Source organism: Chiloscyllium plagiosum, unplaced genomic scaffold (genome assembly GCF_037043375.1).
Source record: "Chiloscyllium plagiosum isolate Xiang-an unplaced genomic scaffold, Cpla_swu_hap1 HiC_scaffold_15, whole genome shotgun sequence".
NCBI lineage: Eukaryota > Metazoa > Chordata > Chondrichthyes > Orectolobiformes > Hemiscylliidae > Chiloscyllium > Chiloscyllium plagiosum.
In genome coordinates this window covers 3,627,574-3,649,882 of record NW_028270153.1, presented here as the reverse complement: position 1 = coordinate 3,649,882, position 22,309 = coordinate 3,627,574, and the positions used below count along the sequence as shown (strand labels likewise).

General features: G+C 47.0%; 1 protein-coding gene across 4 annotated transcripts in view; it reads right to left on the bottom strand.

Moving 5' to 3' along the window:
- The window catches only part of tox2 (TOX high mobility group box family member 2), a 250,224-nt gene extending 229,848 nt beyond the window's left edge, over positions 1 to 20,376 (bottom strand). For 3 of the 4 annotated variants that reach the window (XM_087994687.1, XM_087994690.1, XM_087994691.1), the window contains exon 1: positions 20,247 to 20,376. In XM_087994687.1, coding sequence (XP_087850813.1) covers positions 20,247 to 20,354 — 108 coding nt within the window. In that variant the 5' untranslated portion in view covers positions 20,355 to 20,376. Of the gene's footprint in view, positions 1 to 19,148; positions 19,396 to 20,246 lie in introns of those variants that run through there. The other variant, XM_087994688.1, reaches the window with a different exon arrangement.
- Positions 20,377 to 22,309: the final 1,933 nt, after the last annotated feature.

Sequence of the window (22,309 nt, the reverse complement as noted above, 5' to 3'; positions counted from 1 at the left end):
ACTGTTCAGCAAAACGTAATTGTCCTTTGGACACCATCTGCAAGCTGCTATCCACTATCCTGATTCCAAATTACATCCCACTCCTCACTCCTCACATCCCCGAGTAGAACTAGCCTGGGATACGTTCTCATAAAAAAGGTGCTGATTAAGACATTAAGTCAGTTTCTCTCTCCACAGGAGCTGCCAGACCTGCTGGGTTTGTTTTTGTTTCAGATTCCCAGCATCTGCAGTACTTTGTTTTCACATTCCTGTTCCCATCCTCACTGATCAGAACGATAACATACATTGCTGTCAAGTTCCCATTAACCATTTTTAAAAATTGCTAAGTCTGTACTTGCTCTGAACTAATTCACCACATCCTTTGGCTGCTGGTAGCTCGTTTAAATTCACTCTAAAGCTCATTCCATGGCATTGCTGTCGGGTGAAATGTGAGAAATGACTTACCTCAAGTTACTCATCACAGCTTTTCTCCTTTAAACTATTGAGACAATACAACAGGCAACATGCCATAAAGTGGTAGATCACTGCTGTATAGAATCAGAAGATGCAGAAGTCAAGCCTCTCTCACTGGAGAGTCCAGCTCCAACTCTGAGTTCCACATTAATGTTCAGCAAGATCTCATTGTCCAGTGGGGGCAGGTTACCATGCTAACAACCCTGCCTCCTTCACTCTCTCCTCAATCAGGGGCTTGAGGGACCCCCAATAACCCACTACCACAGAAACCGACCCCGGATGGACTAAGGTAGAGCTGGTCATGACCCTTATCCATCTAACCCCTGAAACCATTCCTTTAGCATTTCCCCAAAGGGAAGACAGGAATCATCACAGACAGTAAAGCAGGATGCTTAATCCCTATGCTTCCTGCTTACCAAACAATAAGAGCAGTGTCACAAAATCATACAGCACAGAAACAGACCCTTCAGTCTGAGCAGTGCACACTGACCAATTTACCAGACTGAACTAGTCCCCCCTGCCTGCTCCAGGCCCATATCCCTCTAAACCTTTCCTAATCATGTACTTATCCAAATGTCTTTTAAACTTTCCAACTGTACCCCCATCCACCACTTCCTCACACGATTCAACACACGAACCATACTCTGTGTAAAAATGTTACCTTTTTTTAAATCGTTTTCCTCTCACCTTAAAAGTATGCCCCTGAGTCTTGAAATCCCCCACCCCGGGGAAAAGACACCTGCCAATTGCCCTATCCACACCCCTCATGATTCTATTAACCTCTACAAGGGGTCACCCCTCAACCTCCCACACTCCAATGGAAAACATCCCCAACCAATTCAGCATCTCCTTATGACTCAAACCCTCCATTCCTGGCAACATCCGGGTAAATTTGTTTCTGAACCCTCACCAGCTTTAATAATATCTTTTCTGTAAGCAGGCTGCTTCCCAAACACACAGACCATCAAATTGAATGCAGTGGTGATGAAGCAGGACCATTTTCGATTCAGAGTGGGTGATTTTGTGGATCAGATGTCAATCCTCAGACTTTCACCAAAGTGATCTTTCTAATTGCAACGTTCTCCCCGTCTTCCTGTCTCATCCTGACCTTTGCTCCATTGGGGCAGCAGTCACATTTTCCAAAAGGTTCATTCATGGGATGTCAGTGTCACTGGCTGGGCCTGCATTTATTGCCTGTCCCTAACTGCCCCTTGAACTGTGTGATTTGCTGGAGCCACACATAAGGCAGACCAGGTAAGGACAACAGATTTCCCCTACTGGTTTTAACAACAACTGACAATGGTTTTACGGTCACCAGTCAGAGTACTGAGTACAGGAGTTGGGAGGTCATGTTGCGGCTGTACAGGACATTGGTTAGGCCACTGTTGGAATATTGCGTGCAATTCTGGTCTCCTTCCTATCGGAAAGATGTTGTGAAACTTGAAAGGGTTCTGAAAAGATTTACAAGGATGTTGCCAGGGTTGGAGGATCTGAGCTACAGGGAGAGGCTGAACAGGCTGGGGCTGTTTTCCCTGGAGCGTTGGAGTCTGAGGGGTGACCTTATCGAGGTTTACAAAATTATGAGGGGCATGGATAGGATAAGTAGACAAGGTCTTTTTCCTGGGGTTGGGGAGTCCAGAACTAGAGGGCATAGGTTTAGGGTGAGAGGGGAAAGATATAAAAGAGACCTAAGGGGCAACTTTTTCATGCAGAGGGTGGTACGTGTATGGAATGAGCTGCCAAGAGGATGTAGTGGAGGCTGGTACAATTGTAACATTTAAGAGGCATTTGGATGGGTATATGAATAGGAAGGGTTTGGAGGGATACGGGCCGGGTGCTGGCAGGTGGGACTAGATTGAATTGGGATATCTGGTCGGCATGGACGGGTTGGACTGAAGGGTCTGTTTCCATGCTGTACATCTCTATGACTATATATTTTATTTTATGTTGAATTTAAAGTTTCGCTATCTGTCATGGCAGGATTTGAACCCATGCACCAAAACACTGGGATTGGGATGACCAGTGATGTGATATTACCTTGACAGCAGCAGTTCCCTGACTGACGGCACATGGTCACCCCGAATTGTACCACCTTGAGGACTAGGTTTTATATATATATATATATATATACATATATATATATAATATATATATATATACATGCATACATATATATAGCTCAGGAAGCTGATAGTGTGGCCACACTCTCTCAGTCACATGAGCTGATGAAAAATATTAACCCTTTCTTGCAACATTCACACCACAAGGAGCGTGAATGTAACTTGGAGTTATCCTTTCCTTAGCTTGGTGTAACAGATTTATCTGATGGAGAGCATCAAGTAGTTTCTGTGTTTTATTAAAATTGTTAAAACAGTAAATAAGAAATTTTGGGGAGGCAATAACTGATGCTTACTTCACAACACAGTCAATATTTTGCATCTTCAACACACCTGGTCTCACCCCGTTGGATGGCTAATACCTGCCAGGGCAGATTCTCTGGTGCAGTGAAACGGTGCCGACTAAAGCCTACTGTGTCACTCACACCCACATTTATTACATTCTGGGGTATCTTCAATTTTTATACAACTGACCGTTTCGTTGCTTCCCCTCAAATTGCCAACAATTCATTCGTTTTGGGTCACTTTTACAGAGCGAAGGTCTTTCCCAACATGACGTGAAGTCACAGCTCCAGGTGGTTTAACTGAGTACCTCTGGAGGTACAGGATATGGAGGTAACTGTGCAATCCTACATGCATTGCCAACCATGCAACCCTAGACACACTGCCAACCATGCAACCGTACCCACACCGCCAACCATGCAACCCTACACACATTGCCAACCATGCAACCCCACACACTGCCAACCATGCAACCCTACACACAAGGCCAACCGTGCAACCCTACACACACTGACAACCATGCAACCCTACACACACTGCCAACTATGCAACCCAACACACACCGCCAACCATGCAACCCTACACACATCACCAACCGTGCTACCCTACACACACCGCCAACTATGCAACCCTACACACACTGCCAACCATGCAACCCTACACACATCACCAACCATGCAACCCTACACACACTGCCAACTATGCAACCCTACACACACCGCTAACCATGCAACCCTACACACATCACCAACCGTGCTACCCTACACACACCGCCAACTATGCAACCCTACACACACTGCCAACCGTTGTACCCTACACACACTGCCAACTATGCAGCCCTACACACACCGCCAACCATGCAACCCAACACACACCGCCAACCATGCAACCCTACACACATCACCAACCGTGCTACCCTACACACACCGCCAACTATGCAACCCTACACACACTGCCAACCGTTGTACCCTACACACACTGCCAACTATGCAGCCCTACACACACCGCCAACCATGCAACCCTACTCACATCGCCAACCTTGCAACCCAACACACACCGTCAACTAGGCAACCCTACACTCACTGCCAACCATGCAACCCTACACAGTTCGCCAAACGTGCAACCCCACATACACCGCCAACCATGCAATCCTACACACACCGCCAACTATGCAACCCAACACACACTGTCAACCATGCAATCCTACACACACCGCCAACTATGCAACCCAACACACACTGTCAACCATGCAACCCTACACACACCGCCAACCATGCAACCCTACACACACCTGGATTAGTGGTGCTGGAAGAGCACAGCAGTTCAGGCAGCATCCAAGGAGCTTCGAAATCGACGTTTCGGGCAAAAGATGAAGGGCTTTTGCCCGAAACGTCGATTTCGAAGCTCATTGGATGCTGCCTGAACTGCTGTGCTCTTCCAGCACCACTAATCCAGAATCTGGTTTCCAGCATCTGCAGTCATTGTTTTTACCCTAGACACACCACCAACTATGCAACCCTACACACACCGCCAACCATGCAACTCTACACACACCGCCAACCATGCAACCGTACCCACACCGCCAACCATGCAACCCTACACACACCGCCAACCATGCAACCCTACACACACCGCCAACCATGCAACCCAACACACACCGCCAACCATGCAACCCAACACACACCGCCAACCATGCAACCCAACACACACCGCCAACCATGCAACCCAACACACACTGCCAACCATGCAACCCAACACACACCGCCAACCATGCAACCCAACACACACCGCCAACCATGCACCCCTACACACACCGCCAACCATGCAACCGTACCCACACCGCCAACCATGCAACCGTACCCACACCACCAACCATGCAACCCTACACACATCGCCAACCATGCAACTCAACACACACCGCCAACCGTGCAACCATACACACACTGCCAACTATGCAACCCTACACACACCGCCAACCATGCAACCCTACACACACCGCCAACCATGCAACCGTACCCACACCACCAACCATGCAACCCTACACACATCGCCAACCATGCAACTCAACACACACCGCCAACCGTGCAACCATACACACAGTGCCAACTATGCAACCCTACACACACCGCCAACCATGCAACCCTACACACACCGCCAACCATGCAACCCTACACACACTGCCAACCATGCAACCGTACCCACACCGCCAACCATGCAACCCTACACACACCGCCAACCATGCAACCCTACACACACCGCCAACCATGCAACCCTACACACACCACCAACCATGCAACCCTACACACACCGCCAACCGTGCAACCCAACACACACCACCAACCATGCAACCCTACACACACCGCCAACCATGCTACCCTACACACACCGCCAACCGTGCAACCCTACACACACCGCCAACCATGCAACCGTACCCACACCGCCAACCATGCAACCCTACACACATCGCCAACCATGCAACTCAACACACACCGCCAACCGTGCAACCATACACACACTGCCAACTATGCAACCCTACACACACTGCCAACTATGCAACCCTACACACACCGCCAACCATGCAACCCTACACACACTGCCAACCATGCAACCGTACCCACACCGCCAACCATGCAACCCTACACACACCGCCAACCATGCAACCCTACACACACCGCCAACCATGCAACCCTACACACACCGCCAACCATGCTACCCTACACACACCGCCAACCGTGCAACCCAACACACACCGCCAACCATGCACCCCTACACACACCGCCAACCATGCAACCGTACCCACACCGCCAACCATGCAACCCTACACACATCGCCAACCATGCAACTCAACACACACCGCCAACCGTGCAACCATACACACACTGCCAACTATGCAACCATACACACACTGCCAACCATGCAACCCTACACACACCGCCAACCATGCTACCCTACACACACCGCCAACCGTGCAACCCAACACACACCGCCAACCATGCTACCCTACACACACCGCCAACCGTGCAACCCTACACACACCGCCAACCGTGCAACCCTACACACACCGCCAACCATGCAACCGTACCCACACCGCCAACCATGCAACCGTACCCACACCGCCAACCATGCAACCCTACACACACCGCCAACCATGCAACCCTACACACATCGCCAACCATGCAACCCTACACACACCGCCAACCATGCAACCCTACACACATCGCCAACCATGCAACTCAACACACACCGCCAACCGTGCAACCCTACACACACTGCCAACTATGCAACCCTACACACACCGCCAACTGTGCAACCCAACACACACCGCCAACCATGCAACCCTACACACGCCGCCAACCATGCAACCCTACACGTACCACCAGCCATGCAACCCTACACACACCACCAATCTTGCAACCCTACACACACCGCAGACCATGCAACCCTACACACACCACCAACCGTGCAACCCAACACACACCACCAACCGTGTAACCAAACCCACACTGCCAACCGTGCGACCCAACACACACCGCAGACCATGCAACCCTACACACACCACCAACCGTGCAACCCAACACACACCGCCAACCGTGCAACCCAACACACATCGCCAACCGTGCAGCCCTACACACACTGCCAACCATGCAACGCAACACATACCACCAACCATGCAACCCTACCCACACCGCCAACCATGCAACTCTATCCACACCGCCAACCGTGCAACCCTACACACATTGCCAACCATGCAACCCAACACACACCGCCAACTGTGCTCTCCAGTGAAGGAGAGAGACATTCCCAAAGTGTACAATACAATCTGACAAAGTAATCCACATTTTGTGGAAGTCTGAAAATAGATAATAGGGATGATATCCTTCAGGGGCAAGTGTAACTTTGTCTTTCACTGCTGAGCATTCCTCTCCAATCTGAACCTCACTGTGTAATCAGAAAGTTCAATCTGTCAGAATAGCCTTTAATTTTCATCCTTTCCCTCAGGCAAACCATGGCAGGATAAAATTCCATAGCACCGGCAAATGTCCAACAAGTCATGTTAATGTGTGTGGGAGTGTGTGTGGGATTGTGTGTGGGAGTGTGTGTGGGAGTGTGTGTGGGTGTGTGTGTGGGAATGTGTGTCTGTGAGTGCGGCAGTGTGTGTGGGAGAATGTGTGGGAATGTGTGTGGGTGTGTATGTGGGTGTGTGTGGGAGTGTGTGTGGGTGTGTGTGTGGGAGTGTGTGTCTGTGAGTGTGGCAGTGTGTGTGGGAGTGTGTGTGGGAGTGCGTGTCTGAGAGTGTGGCAGTGTGTGTAGGAGTGTGTGTCTGTGACTGTGGCAGTGTGTGGGAATGTGTGTCTGTGAGTGTGGCAGTGTGTGTGGGAGTGTGTGTGGAAGTGTGAGTCTGTGAGTGCGGCAGTGTGTGTGGGAGTATGTGTGGAAGTGTGAGTCTGTGAGTATTGGAGTGTGTGTGGGAGTGTGTGTGGGTGTGGGTGTGGAAGTGTGAGTCTGAGTGTTGGAGTGTGTGTGGGAGTGTGTGTGTAGGACTGTGTGTCTGTGGGTGTTGGAATGTGTGTGTGAGTGTGGGAGTGTGGCAGTGTGTGTGAGAGTGTGTATCTGTGGGTGAGAGTGTGTATCTGTGGGTAAGGGAGTGTGTGTGGGAGTGTATGAAGGAATGTGGGAGTGTGTGTTGAATTGTGTGTGTGGGAGTATGTGTCTGTGGATGTGAGAGTCTGTATGTGAGTGTGTGTAGGAGTGTGGGAGTGTGTATCTGCAGGTGTAGGAATGCGCATGGGAGTGTTTGTAAGAGTGTGGGAGTGTGTGTGGGTGGTGTGTTGGAGTGTGTGTGCAAGTGTGAGTCTGTGAGTGTCGGAGTGTGTTTGGGAGCGTCTGTGTAGGACTGTGTGTCTGTGGGTGTTGGAATGTGTGTGGGAGTGTGTGTCTGTGAGTGTGGGAGTATGTGTGGGAGTGTGTGTCTGTGGGTATGGGAGTGTGTGTGGGAATGTATGAAGGAGTGTGGGAGTGTGTGTGTTGAATTGTATGTGTGAGAGTGTGTGTCTGTGGATGTGAGAGTCTGTATGTGAGTGAGTGTAGGAGTGTGGGTGTGTCTGTAGGTGTAGGAGTGTGCATGGGAGTGTATGTAGGAGTATGGGAGTGTGTGTGTGTTGGAGTGTGTGTGTGTTGGAGTGTGTGTGTGGGACAGTAGCTATATGTGGAAGGGGAGAGATATCAATCTACACATTCACACGTGCGCACACAAACCCACAGGCACATACTCACATGCATACACAGCATTCTTCCTAATTAATAATCTCCCTCACGTAATATACCAATTTAAAAATGTGATGAATTGTAATGGTTCTTAAAGGGTTAATGTGGGTGGTTTAAATCTGCAATAGTTATTGAGCTCACTGAGCAGTCCTGCAACACTAAACAAAGCTGACAGGTTATTTTGACAATCCTCACAGAGTGAAAGTACAGGCTTGCAGGATACAATTAACTGCAATAAAGATATATTCTTCCCTTCTCTCAGTGCAGTATTGGCATTTAATCCATGTTTACACTCTTGAAATAACTGGATTTATATCCGTATAATGAAGAAACAAAGCTATTACATCGGACCCTGTTATTCATCAAACAGAGACTTGGCATAGCCAGTGCTAGTATACTTTATCTGGAAAACAGTGCTGTTTTGAATTCTATAGATAGGTGCATTTGAATTTGTCACAAAATAATTGATTAAAGCACGTCTGGAGACCAGCGTACCACAATTGGTCAGAGTGCACGCCAAAACCATCCAGAGAAACAGACATTCCGTGAGCATTAAAGGAATTATTTTATCATGAGTTCCACGTTCAGAAATTGTACCAGTATTCCTGCATAGCGTGCAGGATTACACACAGTGTGTATATTGACTGTCTACAGATACAGTGCAAATTACCGACAGAAATGACACGCGCGTGTGCGCGTTCACACACACACACACACCCATGCACACACTCACATTCTCATCCATGTACACACTCACACTCACCCATGTACACACTCACACACACTCACCCATGTACACACTGACACACACACACTCACCCATGCACACACACATACTCACCCATGCACACTCTCTCACACACACATTCTCACCCATGCACATACACTCACACACTCACCCATGCACACACACTCTCTCACACACACAGTCACCCATGCACACACTCTCTCTCTCACACACACTCACCCATGCAACCTCTCTCACACATAAAGACACCCACAGATGCTCCTGATTACAGACACAATGGGCGTACACAATACTTGCACACTGACATTTTTGTAGTTAGACACACAACCACACTATGAAGAGGAAATCCACTGCTGTTCCATTGAGGAACTTTTACAGAATTCATGCTGAAGTATTCAAATCAAACAAAGGTAAGAGAACACGATTTCTGGTGGGTCATGGTCATGCACCCCTGGGTTTGAACTGTGTGTATATCAGACAGGGCCTCTCAGTACACCATAGAGGCTTTCAAGATTGTGTATTTCCCCAACTCACAACCCGCTTTGAGCATTTTCAGATCAAAACTTTAAACACTGTGCCATTTTACCAGAACAGCCCAGAATGATGAAAGGATAGGACAGGTTTGATAGAAAAAGACTGTCTCTAAAGGTTGAGAGGTTAAAACAAAGAGGGGGGGCATAGATATATTTAAACATCAGGAATTGAGAAGTGAGAATTGGCAAACAAATTCACAGCCCCTACACCCCTTCCTACCTTTGTAAAAGCCTCCACCCCTACACCTTTCTTTATCTCTGTAACCTCTAGTCCCTACACCCTCTCCCTATCTCTGTCATCATCTCCATCCCCTAGACCCCTCCATATTTCTGTCAGCTCTTCCATCCCCTAGACTCCTCTGTCTCCCAACTATCACAGTCATACAGTCATAGAGTCATAGAGATGTACAGCATGGAAACAGACCCTTCGGTCCAATCTGTCCATGCCAACCAGATATCCCAACTCAATCTAGTCCCACCTGCCAGCACCCAGCCCGTATCCCTCCAAACTCTTCCTATTCATATACCCATCCAAATGCCTCTTAAATGTTGCAATTGTACCAGCCTCCACCACTTCCTCTGGCAGCTCATTCCATACACGTACCACCCTCTGCGTGAAAAAGTTGCCCCTTAGGTCTCTTTTGTATCTTTCCCCTCTCATCCGAAACCTATGCTCTCTAGTTCTGGACTCCTCCACCCCAGGGAAAAGACTTTGTCTATTTATCCTATCCATGCCCCTCATGATTTTGTAAACCTCGATAAGGTCACCCCTTAGCCTCCGATGCTCCAGTGAAAACAGACCCAGCCTGTTCAGCCTCTCCCTATAGTTCAAATCCTCCAACCCTGGCAACATCCTTGTAAATCTTTTCTGAACTCTTTCAAGTTTCACAACATCTTTCCGATAGGAAGGAGTCAGTGCAAGTATTTTCTTTCTACAAGACTGCCATCCAAAATGAACGGTCTGTTATGAAATTATCCAAAGTATTTCCATTTGAGTGTCATTCAATATGGCTGAACAGTGAGGAGCTCTCTCTCCTCCCAAGGTAATCACAAAGTCATAGTCATAGAGATGTACAACACAGAAACAGACCCTTCAGTCCAATTCATCCAAAGTGTCCAGATATCCTAAATTAATCTAGTGCCATTTGTCAGCACTTTGCCCCTATCCTTCCAAACTCTTCCTATTCATACACCCATCCAGATGTCTTTTTTTTTAAATGTAGTAATTGCACCAGCATTCACCACTTCCTCTGGCAGCTCATTCCATACAAACACCACCCTTGGCGTGAAAAAGTTGCTTGTAGGTCTCTTTTATATCTTTCCCCTCTCACCTTAAGCCTTTTCCCTCTAGTTTTGGAATCAGAGTTACTGGCCTGGCTCCTGTTGGTAGTTACCAGGCAGGTGAGGTATATTGAAGTCATCCTCTATGAAGCAAGATGCAATGGAAAGCGGGTGGATCCAAAAACAACAACAACAGATCCAAAATGTTATAGAGCAGCTTCAACATGAAGTAGCCCCTGAATAACCGTGCAACATGACAGCAGATTGCTGATCCCTTAGTACTGGCAGAATGTACTTCAATTCATTACATTATTAGACATACTAGACTGTCTTTTGGCTAAATAGTGTGTCAAAAGCAAGATGGTGTTTTCAAATGTCATACAACTAAACCTTTCTGTTCTTTAGTGAATCACAGATTGCACTTCAAGTGAACTCTGGACAGAATGGTTTGAGATGTCCTGTCTTGAAAAGATGTTGCATACTGCAATACCGTTTATACGGAGAATATGTTTCTTTTTGTATCTGATTCTGTTATTACAATCTGCTGAATAACCACCCCATTCTCCCACCACCACTCACCTGCACCAACTCCTTGGTGCTAAGTACCTTTGTTCAAAAATTCTCATCCTTGAGTTTATGGCATCACACTTCCTGTCCCTGTGACCTCCTCCAGCTCTGCAACATTTCAGGATCTCTGCGTTCCTACTAGTCTAACCCTCTATGCATCTGATCATTGATCACCGTCACTTCAACTATCTAGAAGCTGACCTCAGTACCCTAACTTCCTCCTGCTACCCTAACCCTTTCTCCACCTCTGGAAACCTAGCTGGTTTGTGACTTTTGCATTTTTGTCACTGAGAATCACATTCTGTCTGGACTCTAATCATGAGGGAGTGATGTTGCAGCTGTAATGAGCCCTGTCCACACTCCGCTGGGAGGAAACAGGTTCCGCTTCGAGGGTTAGTTACTGAGGCTAAGTTGCATAAACTTATCCAGTAATGCACTGAGGTCAAGAGTTGAGAGGAGATCTGACAAAGGTGTTTAAAAATATTAAAGTAAGTAAAAATGATTTCCCTTTGTGGGCAACTCAATTACTCATCTTGCACTTACATAACATCTTTAACATAGTTAGATGTCTGGAATCAAATTAAGGGTTAGGCCACTTGTGAGGAAAGTCAGTAAGCACTCTTTCACATAAACTTCAATTAATCTCTTCCCCCGACTATTGTGGATGAGAGAGGTTAATTGGGGATTTTCCAAAATGTTGGGTAAGAGTTGAAGGATTTGGAGGAAAGGCAGGAGGTACCGATCAGCCACTGAATGGTGTCACAGACACGATGGGCTGAACAGATTCCTCCTATCACAGGAGAGAAACCAGTAGCTGCTTCAGGAAAGGCAGGTCTCCCAGCTAGCTCACTGTTTGTGAACGAGGTGTAAACCATTTCAGAATCATCAACATTTCTCACCATCCTCCTGACAGTGACTGGTTCTGGATGTAGTGACTGCCATATGAGAAAATACGGCCATCAATTCTGCAAAAACCACAGACCATGAAGAATGGGAGTGAAGGATCACAACCTTATCTCAGTGATACTGGCCCTGGGTGGAATGTTAGCAGGGGCTGCTTTATAAAGTGAAATACCATTCTCTTCTCTCGACAGACAAGAATGAAACATATGTAGGTTTAAATGTACAGAAGATTCCGTTACATCTATGAATAAAAATATATCAATAAAATATAAGTCAAAAGGTGCATTGCTTGCTATTGCTGAGTGTGACATTCACTGAGATATCATTAAACACACGAAAGGATGTCAGACACAGGCCTGGGGATGGGGAGGAACCTGGTTCACTCAGCTTTTGCAGTTCTGGGAATATTTCTGTTCTGATCTCACAGGTGTAGCTTCCCAGGGCTCGGATCCTAATTTCTGATTTCATTTCTTGGATCAGTTTGAGATGAGTTTATTAAAACAGTACAAACCTTCATCAAACCTTCCTCGTTGCATTATCCTCACTCTGATGCGCCCAAGCTTCATAACACATTGGATCCAGTCTGTGTTCAGTCTGTTTGTTGAAGGCATACCTCCAGAGACTAAAGGCTGCCGTTTACCCACTCTCTGCTCCTAGTAAGACAGGGCCTCATACAGAGCCAGCTGCTAAAGAGAATCTCCTGAACCAGACTGTAAAAGCCGGACACTAGCTGTCGTCATCCAAAATCAAATTTGTTTTTGAGTCATAAACATGGGCTGATATCTGCCCCTTGAATAATGACAACTTTCTCAAACAAAAAAAATGTATAAAACATTCACATCAAAACACACAGACACAAAAATGTGCAATTAAACTCATCATATATACGCACATGTCATATGCATGCAATGCATGCACATAAACCTTACAATAATGCACATGCCATTCACCCGCCCCATACATACACCATACACACATGCACTATGCTCACATACCACAAAGCGTGTACACATTGCATATAGATGCCAGCAACATGCACACACATTTGCACTCACCCGCACACACGCATACACACACTCACACTCAAACACGCACTCATATATACATATACACACGCGCACACAAAATACACTTCTTTGGATGTGGTAATCTGTCTATTTTAAAGAGTTGCTTTATACAGTTGAACTGTTTCACCAACAGGTAATCCTGGGGTGTGCTGTACTTCTGTAGCTGTGGAGCCTGTTCTGTTAAAGTACACCAACACAAATGCATCATTGACAAAATTTCTTGAACAAAAGGTAAATCTTGCACCAAGTAGCAGTTGGGAGACTTGTTCTCTGCAGTGGGCTGTGGGCAGCACAGTGATCTCCAACTGTCTAAGACTGTCCCAGAGTCCCCATGAATTAACAAGTCACCTCTCAGGTAGACTTAGGCAGGAGAAGAAGCACTTCCTTTCCTTTCTCCTGTATATGTTAATTGATCAGTTATAAAACTGTTGGAAATGGGGAAAAATAACTGACAGTCATGAGTCATCCAATCTGATCTGTGCAACTGACAATCCAATTTGCGGAAGTGGCCATTTTGTTACACTTGATGCATTGGACATACTCACACACTCAACAACTCCTGTCAGTGCAACACCTTCCCATGTTCCAGAATTTACACAAATTCAAACACACACAGAGATACTGATGGAGCAGCACACACAGAGACCAAGTTCCCAACTTTTCCCAGATTCTCCTGCTTCCTACGTTGGCTGCACCTTTTCCTACCCGGTGGCCTTTCCCCCTGCCTTTTGTCTTGTGCACCTTCTGATCTCCAATCTCCCTCACTCTCTGACCTTCCCCCTAGTCTTCTCTTCTCCTTGCTCCTCCCTGAACGCAGATTTGAAATTGCAGCTAATTGCACTCGGTGCTCCACTGATCAAAGGCTCTGGCTGTTAGATGCTTTTGGTTTTCCCATTTTTGTAATGATTTTGAAAAACAATAGATACTTTATAAATATGTTGAGCATCTTAATTACAATTGCAATATAAAACCCATCACTTTTCACCTCTCTGCAGTTCTGAAGAAGGGTCACTTGATTCAAAACATTAACTCTATTTCTCTCTACACAGATGCTGCCAGACCTGTTGAATTTCTCCAGCAATTTCTGTTTTTGTTAATTGTTAGGACATTTGTGTTACTCCACTCAGCTGTTCCATTGCAACTCCCATCTGCTTCTTACAATAATACAATAAAGTAACTTGTAAATTTAAGTTTGAACTATTACTTAGCAAAGGAAGTGGTAGTCTGTTTGAGTGGCAGTGTCTGCTCAAGCAGCAAGGCATTACAGACAGCAGCTTCTGCAGGTTCCCAGCTAATAATCAAAAACAAAACACACACATTACCATGAAACAAATGATGTGAAGGCTTCCTGTATCTTGGATGAGCTAGGCCATTACCTGAGCCCTGTGGTACAGTTTGCAGATAGTCCAGACAACATTGTATACTGGACTCAGAGGTCATTGAGGAGGACACAAAACACTTTCAGAAACATTCTTCACACGTACACCCAGAAAGATCATTGCATCTGCTGACCTAGTGCACAATCCTCTGGCTGAATTTATTTTACAAATCTGCATTCCGCATACTCTGCTCTGTAACGAAACTGTGCATCTGCGGATTACCTGTGTTCACTTGTACAGACGTGTCTACACACACATATCTTCACATTGATGTCCAAACATTGCTTTCTGCACTTTGATATCTTCACACTGATATCTGTATGCTGCTATTTGTACACTGCCATTCGCACACTGATTCCCACACACTAATATCTGCACACTAATAAGCACACTGTTGCCCGTATTTATTATTAAATATGAAATATGTACTTTCGTATTGGCATCCCAATGCACTCCTGTGTTTGTAATTATGTATACACTGATGTACTTAAACCGATTACACACGTGTTATCACAGTTCCATGTTATTTTGGCCCCTGTTTACAGTATGTATGGAGTGTATCTGGTACAAGCAGTCCTTCATTGCTCAGAACGCAGATTTGAAATTGCAGCTAATTGCACTCGGTGCTCCACTGATCAAAGGCTCTGGCTGTTAGAGGCTTTTGGTTTTCCCATTTTTGTAATGATTTTGAAAAACAATAGATACTTTATAAATATGTTGAGCATCTTAATTACAATTGAATTTTAAAATTGATTATCACATTTACTGTGGCTTGTCCCCTTCAACAGATCATTTTGGTTGGTGAGATCACATCCGGGACCTATTGTCTCCAGTTGCTGCTTAAGGTTCAAGTTCATAAACAATACACAGTTATCACTCCTCAAGTCAACAGGACTCAGATTTAGAAAGCTGGCCAATGTGGTAATATAGGATTTGTTCACTGCTCTGCATATCTTTTAATTGTATTCTGACTGCTACTGATGTAACACTTTGTCTCAGATCATGAAAGTCCATAAAACCATAAGAGGTCGGAGCAGAATTAGGCCATTCAGCCCATCAGGATGCACCACCATGCAATCTTGGCTGATATGTTTCTCGTCTCCATTCTCCTGCTTTCCCACTGTAACCTTTGACCCCCCCCCACCCCCCCCCCCCCCTTATTAACCAAGACCCTATCTATCTCTGTCTTAAACACACTCAATGACTTGGCCTGCACAGCCCTCTGCAGCAATGGGTTCCACAGAGTCCCCACCCTCTGGCTGAAGAGAGTTCCTCCTCAACTCCGTTCTAAAAGGTCGTCTCTTCATTCTGAGGCTGTGCCCTTGGGTCCTAGTCTTTCCTACTGGTGGAAACATCTTCTCCATGTTCCCTCTATCCAGGCCCTTCAGTATTCTGTAAGTTTCAATCAAATACCCACCCCCATCCTTCTAATCCCCACCGAGTACAGATCCTGAGTCCTCAACCCTCCTTAAATGACTGGCCCTTAATCCTCTGGACCCCCTCCAACGCCTGCACATCCTTCCTTAGTTACGAGGTTGAAAACTATTCACAATATTCCAAAAGCTTTCTAACCAGAACCTTACACAACCTCAGCAGTACATCCCTGCTCTTGTATTGTAGCCCTCTTGAAATGAATGTCAACACTGCATCTGCCAACTGAACTGAAATATAAAGTGTGCATGAATTTTAACCAATTCTGCGGCCACAAGAGCAGGTCAGAGGCTGGGAATACTGCGGTGAGTTACTCACCTCCTGACTCCCCAAAGCCTGTCCACCATCTACAAGGCACAAGTTAAGAGTGTGATGGAATACTCCCCACTTGCCTGGATGGGGGCAGCCCCAACAACACTCAAGAAGCTCAACACCATCCACATGAAAGTAGCCCACCAGATTGGCACCACATCCACAAGCATCCACTCCCTCCACCACTGACGCTCAGTTGCAGCAGTGTGTACCATCTTCAAGATGCACTGCAGAAACTCACCAAAGATCCTCAGACAGCACCTTCCAAACCAATGATCACTTCCATCTAGAAGGACAAGGTCAGCAGATACATGGGAACACCACCCCCTGCAAGTTCCCTCCAAGCCACTCACCTTCCTGACTTGGAAATTCCATTGTGGGTCAACCTACAGCAGATAGACTCCAGCTGTTGCTGAAGACACATCCCCACCACCTTACTGAGGATGATGAGGAACAGACAATAAATATTGGCCTGGCCAACAATGTCAATATCCCATTAAGGAATTAAACTGACCTTCTGTTACCTGTACCATTCTCCTTCCCTCACGTGAGTGACTGATCCAACATGCTGCGGTGGGGGAACGGGACAATGGCATTGTTTGTAGTTGTAGCTCTTGGTGTCAGTGAAGGTGTGGGCTCTGTGCAGGATCTCAGTGATGATACCAGGCCATGGGGGATTGTTGTTACAACCACAGCTGGCCTAGAATCCCCACATAGAAAGCAACAGTGAGCTTATCACACTCCCAGGACAGCTCTTTTCTCTCTCTCTCTCTCTCTCTCACACACACACACACATATACAGAGGGACAGTCAGCGTAGCTCTCACACGTACACACACATGCTTGCACACACACACACAGGAGAAGTCAGTATATCACACACACACACACACAGGGGCAGAGGGACAGTGAGTGTCTCTCACACGCACACAGGGACAGTGAGTGTGTCTTACACACACACACACACAGGGACAGGAGGACAGTGAGTGTCTCACACACACAGGGACAGTGAGTGTGTCTTACACACACACACAGGGACAGGAGGACAGTGAGTGTCTCACACACACACAGGGACAGTGAGTGTGTCTTACACACACACACACACACAGGGACAGGGGGACAGTGAGTGTCTCACACACACACAGGAACAGTGAGTGTCTCACACAGACAGGGACAGTGAGTGTGTCTCACACACACGCACACACACACACAGGGACAGGAGGACAGTGAGTGTCTCACACACACACACAGGGACAGTGAATGTGTCTTACACACACACACACACACAGGGACAGTAGGACAGTGAGTGTCTCTCACACACACAGGGACAGTGAGTGTGTCTTACACACACACACACAGGGACAGGAGGACAGTGAGTGTCTCATACACACACAGGGACAGTGAGTGTGTCTTACACACACACACACACACAGGGACAGTAGGACAGTGAGTGTCTCTCACACACACAGGGACAGTGAGTGTGTCTTACACACACACACACAGGGACAGGGGGACAGTGAGTGTCTCACACACACACAGGAACAGTGAGTGTCTCACACAGACTGGGACAGTGAGTGAGTCTCACACACACACACACACACACACACACACAGGGACAGGAGGACAGTGAGTGTCTCACACACACACACAGGGACAGTGAGTGTGTCTTACACACACACACACAGAGGGACAGGGGGACAGTGAGTGTCTCTCACACACACAGGGACAGTGAGTGTCTTTCACACACACAGGGACAGTTAGTGTGTCTTACACACACACACACAGGGACGGGGGACAGTGAGTGTCTCTCACACACACACGGACAGTGAGTGTCTCTCACACACACAGGGACAGTTAGTGTGTCTTACACACACACACACAGGGACAGGGGGACAGTGAGTGTCTCTCACACACACAGGGACAGTGAGTGTCTCTCACACACACACGGACAGTGAGTGTCTCTCACACACACAGGGACAGTTAGTGTGTCTTACACACACACACAGGGACAGGGGGACAGTGAGTGTCTCTCACACACACAGGGACAGTGAGTGTCTCTCACACACACACGGACAGTGAGTGTCTCTCACACACACAGGGACAGTTAGTGTGTCTTACACATACACACACACAGGGAAAGGGGGACAGTGAGTGTCTCTCACACACACGGACAGTGAGTGTCTCACAAACACAGGGACAGTGAGTGTGTCTCATACACACTCAGGGGCAGAGGGAGTGTGGGTTGCTGTGGGAGTACAGCTGTAGAAGTTGAACCCTTGCTGACTCTCAGCCCAGTCTGGCCCAGCCTAGGGGCAGTGGTGGCAGTTTTGAACCTGTGTGCCTGACGGCCTCTGGTTTTACTGCGCAGCCCCGGGTCTCAGGTCCTTCTCCCTCTCCAATTCTTGTCCTCCCCACAAAGTTTGTTTTTCTTGGAATTACTTTTTAACAATTAATTTAAAAAAACAACAATATTTCCAGTAGCCAACTGGTTCCAAAACCTTGTCAGGGCGATGCAGTGGAATTGAACACGGAGTTAAATCCCGTATATGAGTGAATATTGTAAATGTTTCTCTCTCGCCGCTATGGTCCTGATTCATCCCTCGTGGGCTTCTCCCTGAGAACAAAGCTGCTTACACACTCGCTCTGTCTCCATCAATTCGCCCAGAAATTGATACTGCGCAGAATTATGAATACTTTAAAAAGATTCCCCCGAATTTACTCCTTATCATTTGGGTCTTTCTTGCTCAGAGACCAGATCTTGTTACAAACCTGCAGCCGCCCAGAGAGAGAGAGATTCTGTTAAACACTGACCTGATCACAGTTCACAGCAGCTGAATGGAAAAGAAGCTGGAGATGGGAATGGGCTGGCAGATTCAGACAGATTCCCCGGGGGGTTACTGCTGGCCTCTGTGTCAAACACAAACTCCGGGATTTGCCAGCAGCGCCGGCCCGAGCAGGGATTGAAGGGGGTGGCAGGAAGGAGCTGCAGGATCCGCTTTCTAAGTTACACAGAAGTCACTGGGAGTAGAGGGAGCTCCGAGCCGCTACTGTGTCATTCAGAGAGAAGGAGGAGGGTCCCAGCTAACAGCCCGGGGACATGACTGCTCCCATCCAGACTAATTCATCATCAGAACTGACCACATCCAACATCCTCACACTGCCATACACACACACACATACTCACACTCACTCTCTCACACACACATACTCACACTCACTCTCACATACACATATACACACTCACACACACACACTGACACACACACATATACACTCGCACAAACATTGTCTCACACACACTGACATCTACACACATACTCACACACACACTGACACACACACATACACATACTCTCACACATACTCTCTTACACACTGACACACACACATTTTCTCACCCACACATACTCACACACACACACACTCACCAAAACATATACACACTCACTATTCTCTCTCACACACATATACACATGTGAGAGATATACAAACACTCTCACATTCACATACAAACACATAACAAACTTATATGTTCACACCCATACATACTTCACCACACAGACACACAAATACACACTCAACACCTCACACTCACATACACACACAGCAGTCCTGTACGAAACATACACAGGGAACACATTCCATTTGTGTATTCACACACCCATACACACCCGAGCAGGGATGTATACACACACACGCACGCACACACACTTAGACACACTGTTACACACACTGTCACACACACACAGCCTGGGGTATACACTAATGCAGAGGTACAAACGGCCAGCCCCTGCACACACGGTGCAGTTTCTCGGGATGAGTTCCGAACCGTTCTGAAAAAGCCCAGCTCCCGGTAAACCCGGTGCAACAGCTGGCAGCAGGAAAAGCCCGGTAGTTTGTGGAGGTTACCTTATTGCAGTAATAATGTTCCAGGCAGGATGCCGATGTTAGGCAGGCGGGCTCAGCGGCCAGAGTACCCACTGGTGCTGGAGCTGTCGGGTAAAATCTCACATTCATCTCACTGAGTGGATCACCAAGCGGATGGAAGCAGATGTTGTTTTAATGACGATACTCTCCCTCTTGCTCTCCCGTCTCTCTCTCTCTCTCTCTCTGCCTCTTATTGTCGGATGGAACAAAAAAAAGAGAATGGGGTAAGATTCAATTCATCCTTGCCTCACATCCGTTTTGTGGTCTGCGCTAGTTCAGCCTTCATAGAGTCGCCGATGCACAGACTTTGAACAGTCTTGTCAGAAGCAACTCAGCAAAGTCGTGCAGAAAACTCTCAAGCTGCAGAGAAGCTAAGCCAGCACATTACCGCAGCTCAGCGTTGAGGGTTGCTTCCCCCCATTTCTGGGCTGCTGTGTCTGTTTTCTTTGTCTCTCTCAGTCTGTCTCTCCCCCACACTCCCTTGTCCCTCCGCTGCCTTTACTCAACATGCCTGGGAATATTTACCCATGCATTGAAGCGAAGGCGATGTGCAGTTTCCCTCTCCACATTCAAAACCAAGCGACCTCTGCTGATAGTACAAGGGACATGGATGAGTGGGGGAGGGGGCGAAATCGCCTGTTAGACTGCTCTGAAGGTGAGAGAAACGGATTCAATTGCTGACCGTCCCCCACCCCCACCACCCAAGGACCACAAACACATGGGGGGAGAGTTTCTAGCACATCCCTCAGCTTCAGCACCTGGACTGGCAATCCCAAACCCAGTTACAAGACTCAACCAGGAACAGAGAGACAGAGAGACAGAGAGAGACAGAGACAGTCCCTCTGTAACAGGGGTCCCTGACAGAGACAGAGAGAGTTTAGTGTTTCTTGGTTGAAAGTACTGGGACAATGTCAAAGCATTTCTGTCACTTCATTGGAAAGCTGGAGCGAACTGGTATCAGGAGTGAGTGAACACTGTCCACACATCCTTACAACATGCACAGCCTGTATCCCCTGAGAAGTTCATGTGTGTGAAATAATGCTTCTTTTTGCCGTTAGTCATTAGTAAACAACAGGAGAAAGGGGGTAGATGGAGTGGGTGAGAGGTTGGGAGTGGGAGAAAGGGTTTCGGTTCAGACAATGGAATAGCATTCATTCTTTCTAAAGTTTCTAATTCCCCAGGCAAGACGTAACTGAGAGAAACCATCCACTCTGCAAAGCAACACCAGCAGATTCAGAGCTGCGGCTGGCCATGACTTTCCCAACAGGAATACAGACCAAGTCACATGAAAATATTCTCGCACTTCCCACAGGATTGGGACAAACAAGGATTGCATTCCCAGTGGGATTCACAATGGACACTGCAGGAAAAACCTGGGAGAAATATTTCGAGAATTTGTTTTGTCCTGTAAGGGATACCATCCTGGGGCTTTGTGTGGTGGGGGTGTGGGGGAAGGAGATTGTGGGGAGGTCTGAATGATTGGCTGATAACAGAAAGTGCATTTTTTTTTATCGTTTTTACACACTAACGTATAAAAATTAAAATGGAACTGAAAGGTATCAATAATGGAATAATTATAAGATTGGAGTAAAAGAAGATAATAAGACCTCAAGTGTTTGTGCTTTTAGGAAATCCTTTATGTGGATTATATCAGGTTACATTTACAGAGCATGAACTATTCCAATATCGAAGGGTAAGTTGGTGCATTTGTTTTGAAAGGATAATTGACGAGGGGCTGCTGTTTCTTCACTCTTTTCATTCTGAGCTGTGCAGTTTCAGAGTGGGGTCTCTGATCGCTGGCTGCTGTCCTGGTCTGCGCTTGTTGGACAGTGCAGCTGCTTTCTTCAATAATTTTCACATCTGACAGATCTCCAACAAATCTCTTCATCAACAACTTTTGAAATTGTGTCACTGTAAGTGCAGCAACCAATTGTGCAGCAAAAGCTCATTAATAGCAAAGCGATAAGAGGTCAGCTCATTGTTTTGATGATGTTGTTTGAGGGATAAATGTTGGCCATAACCCCAGACACTCTCCTGCTCTTCCA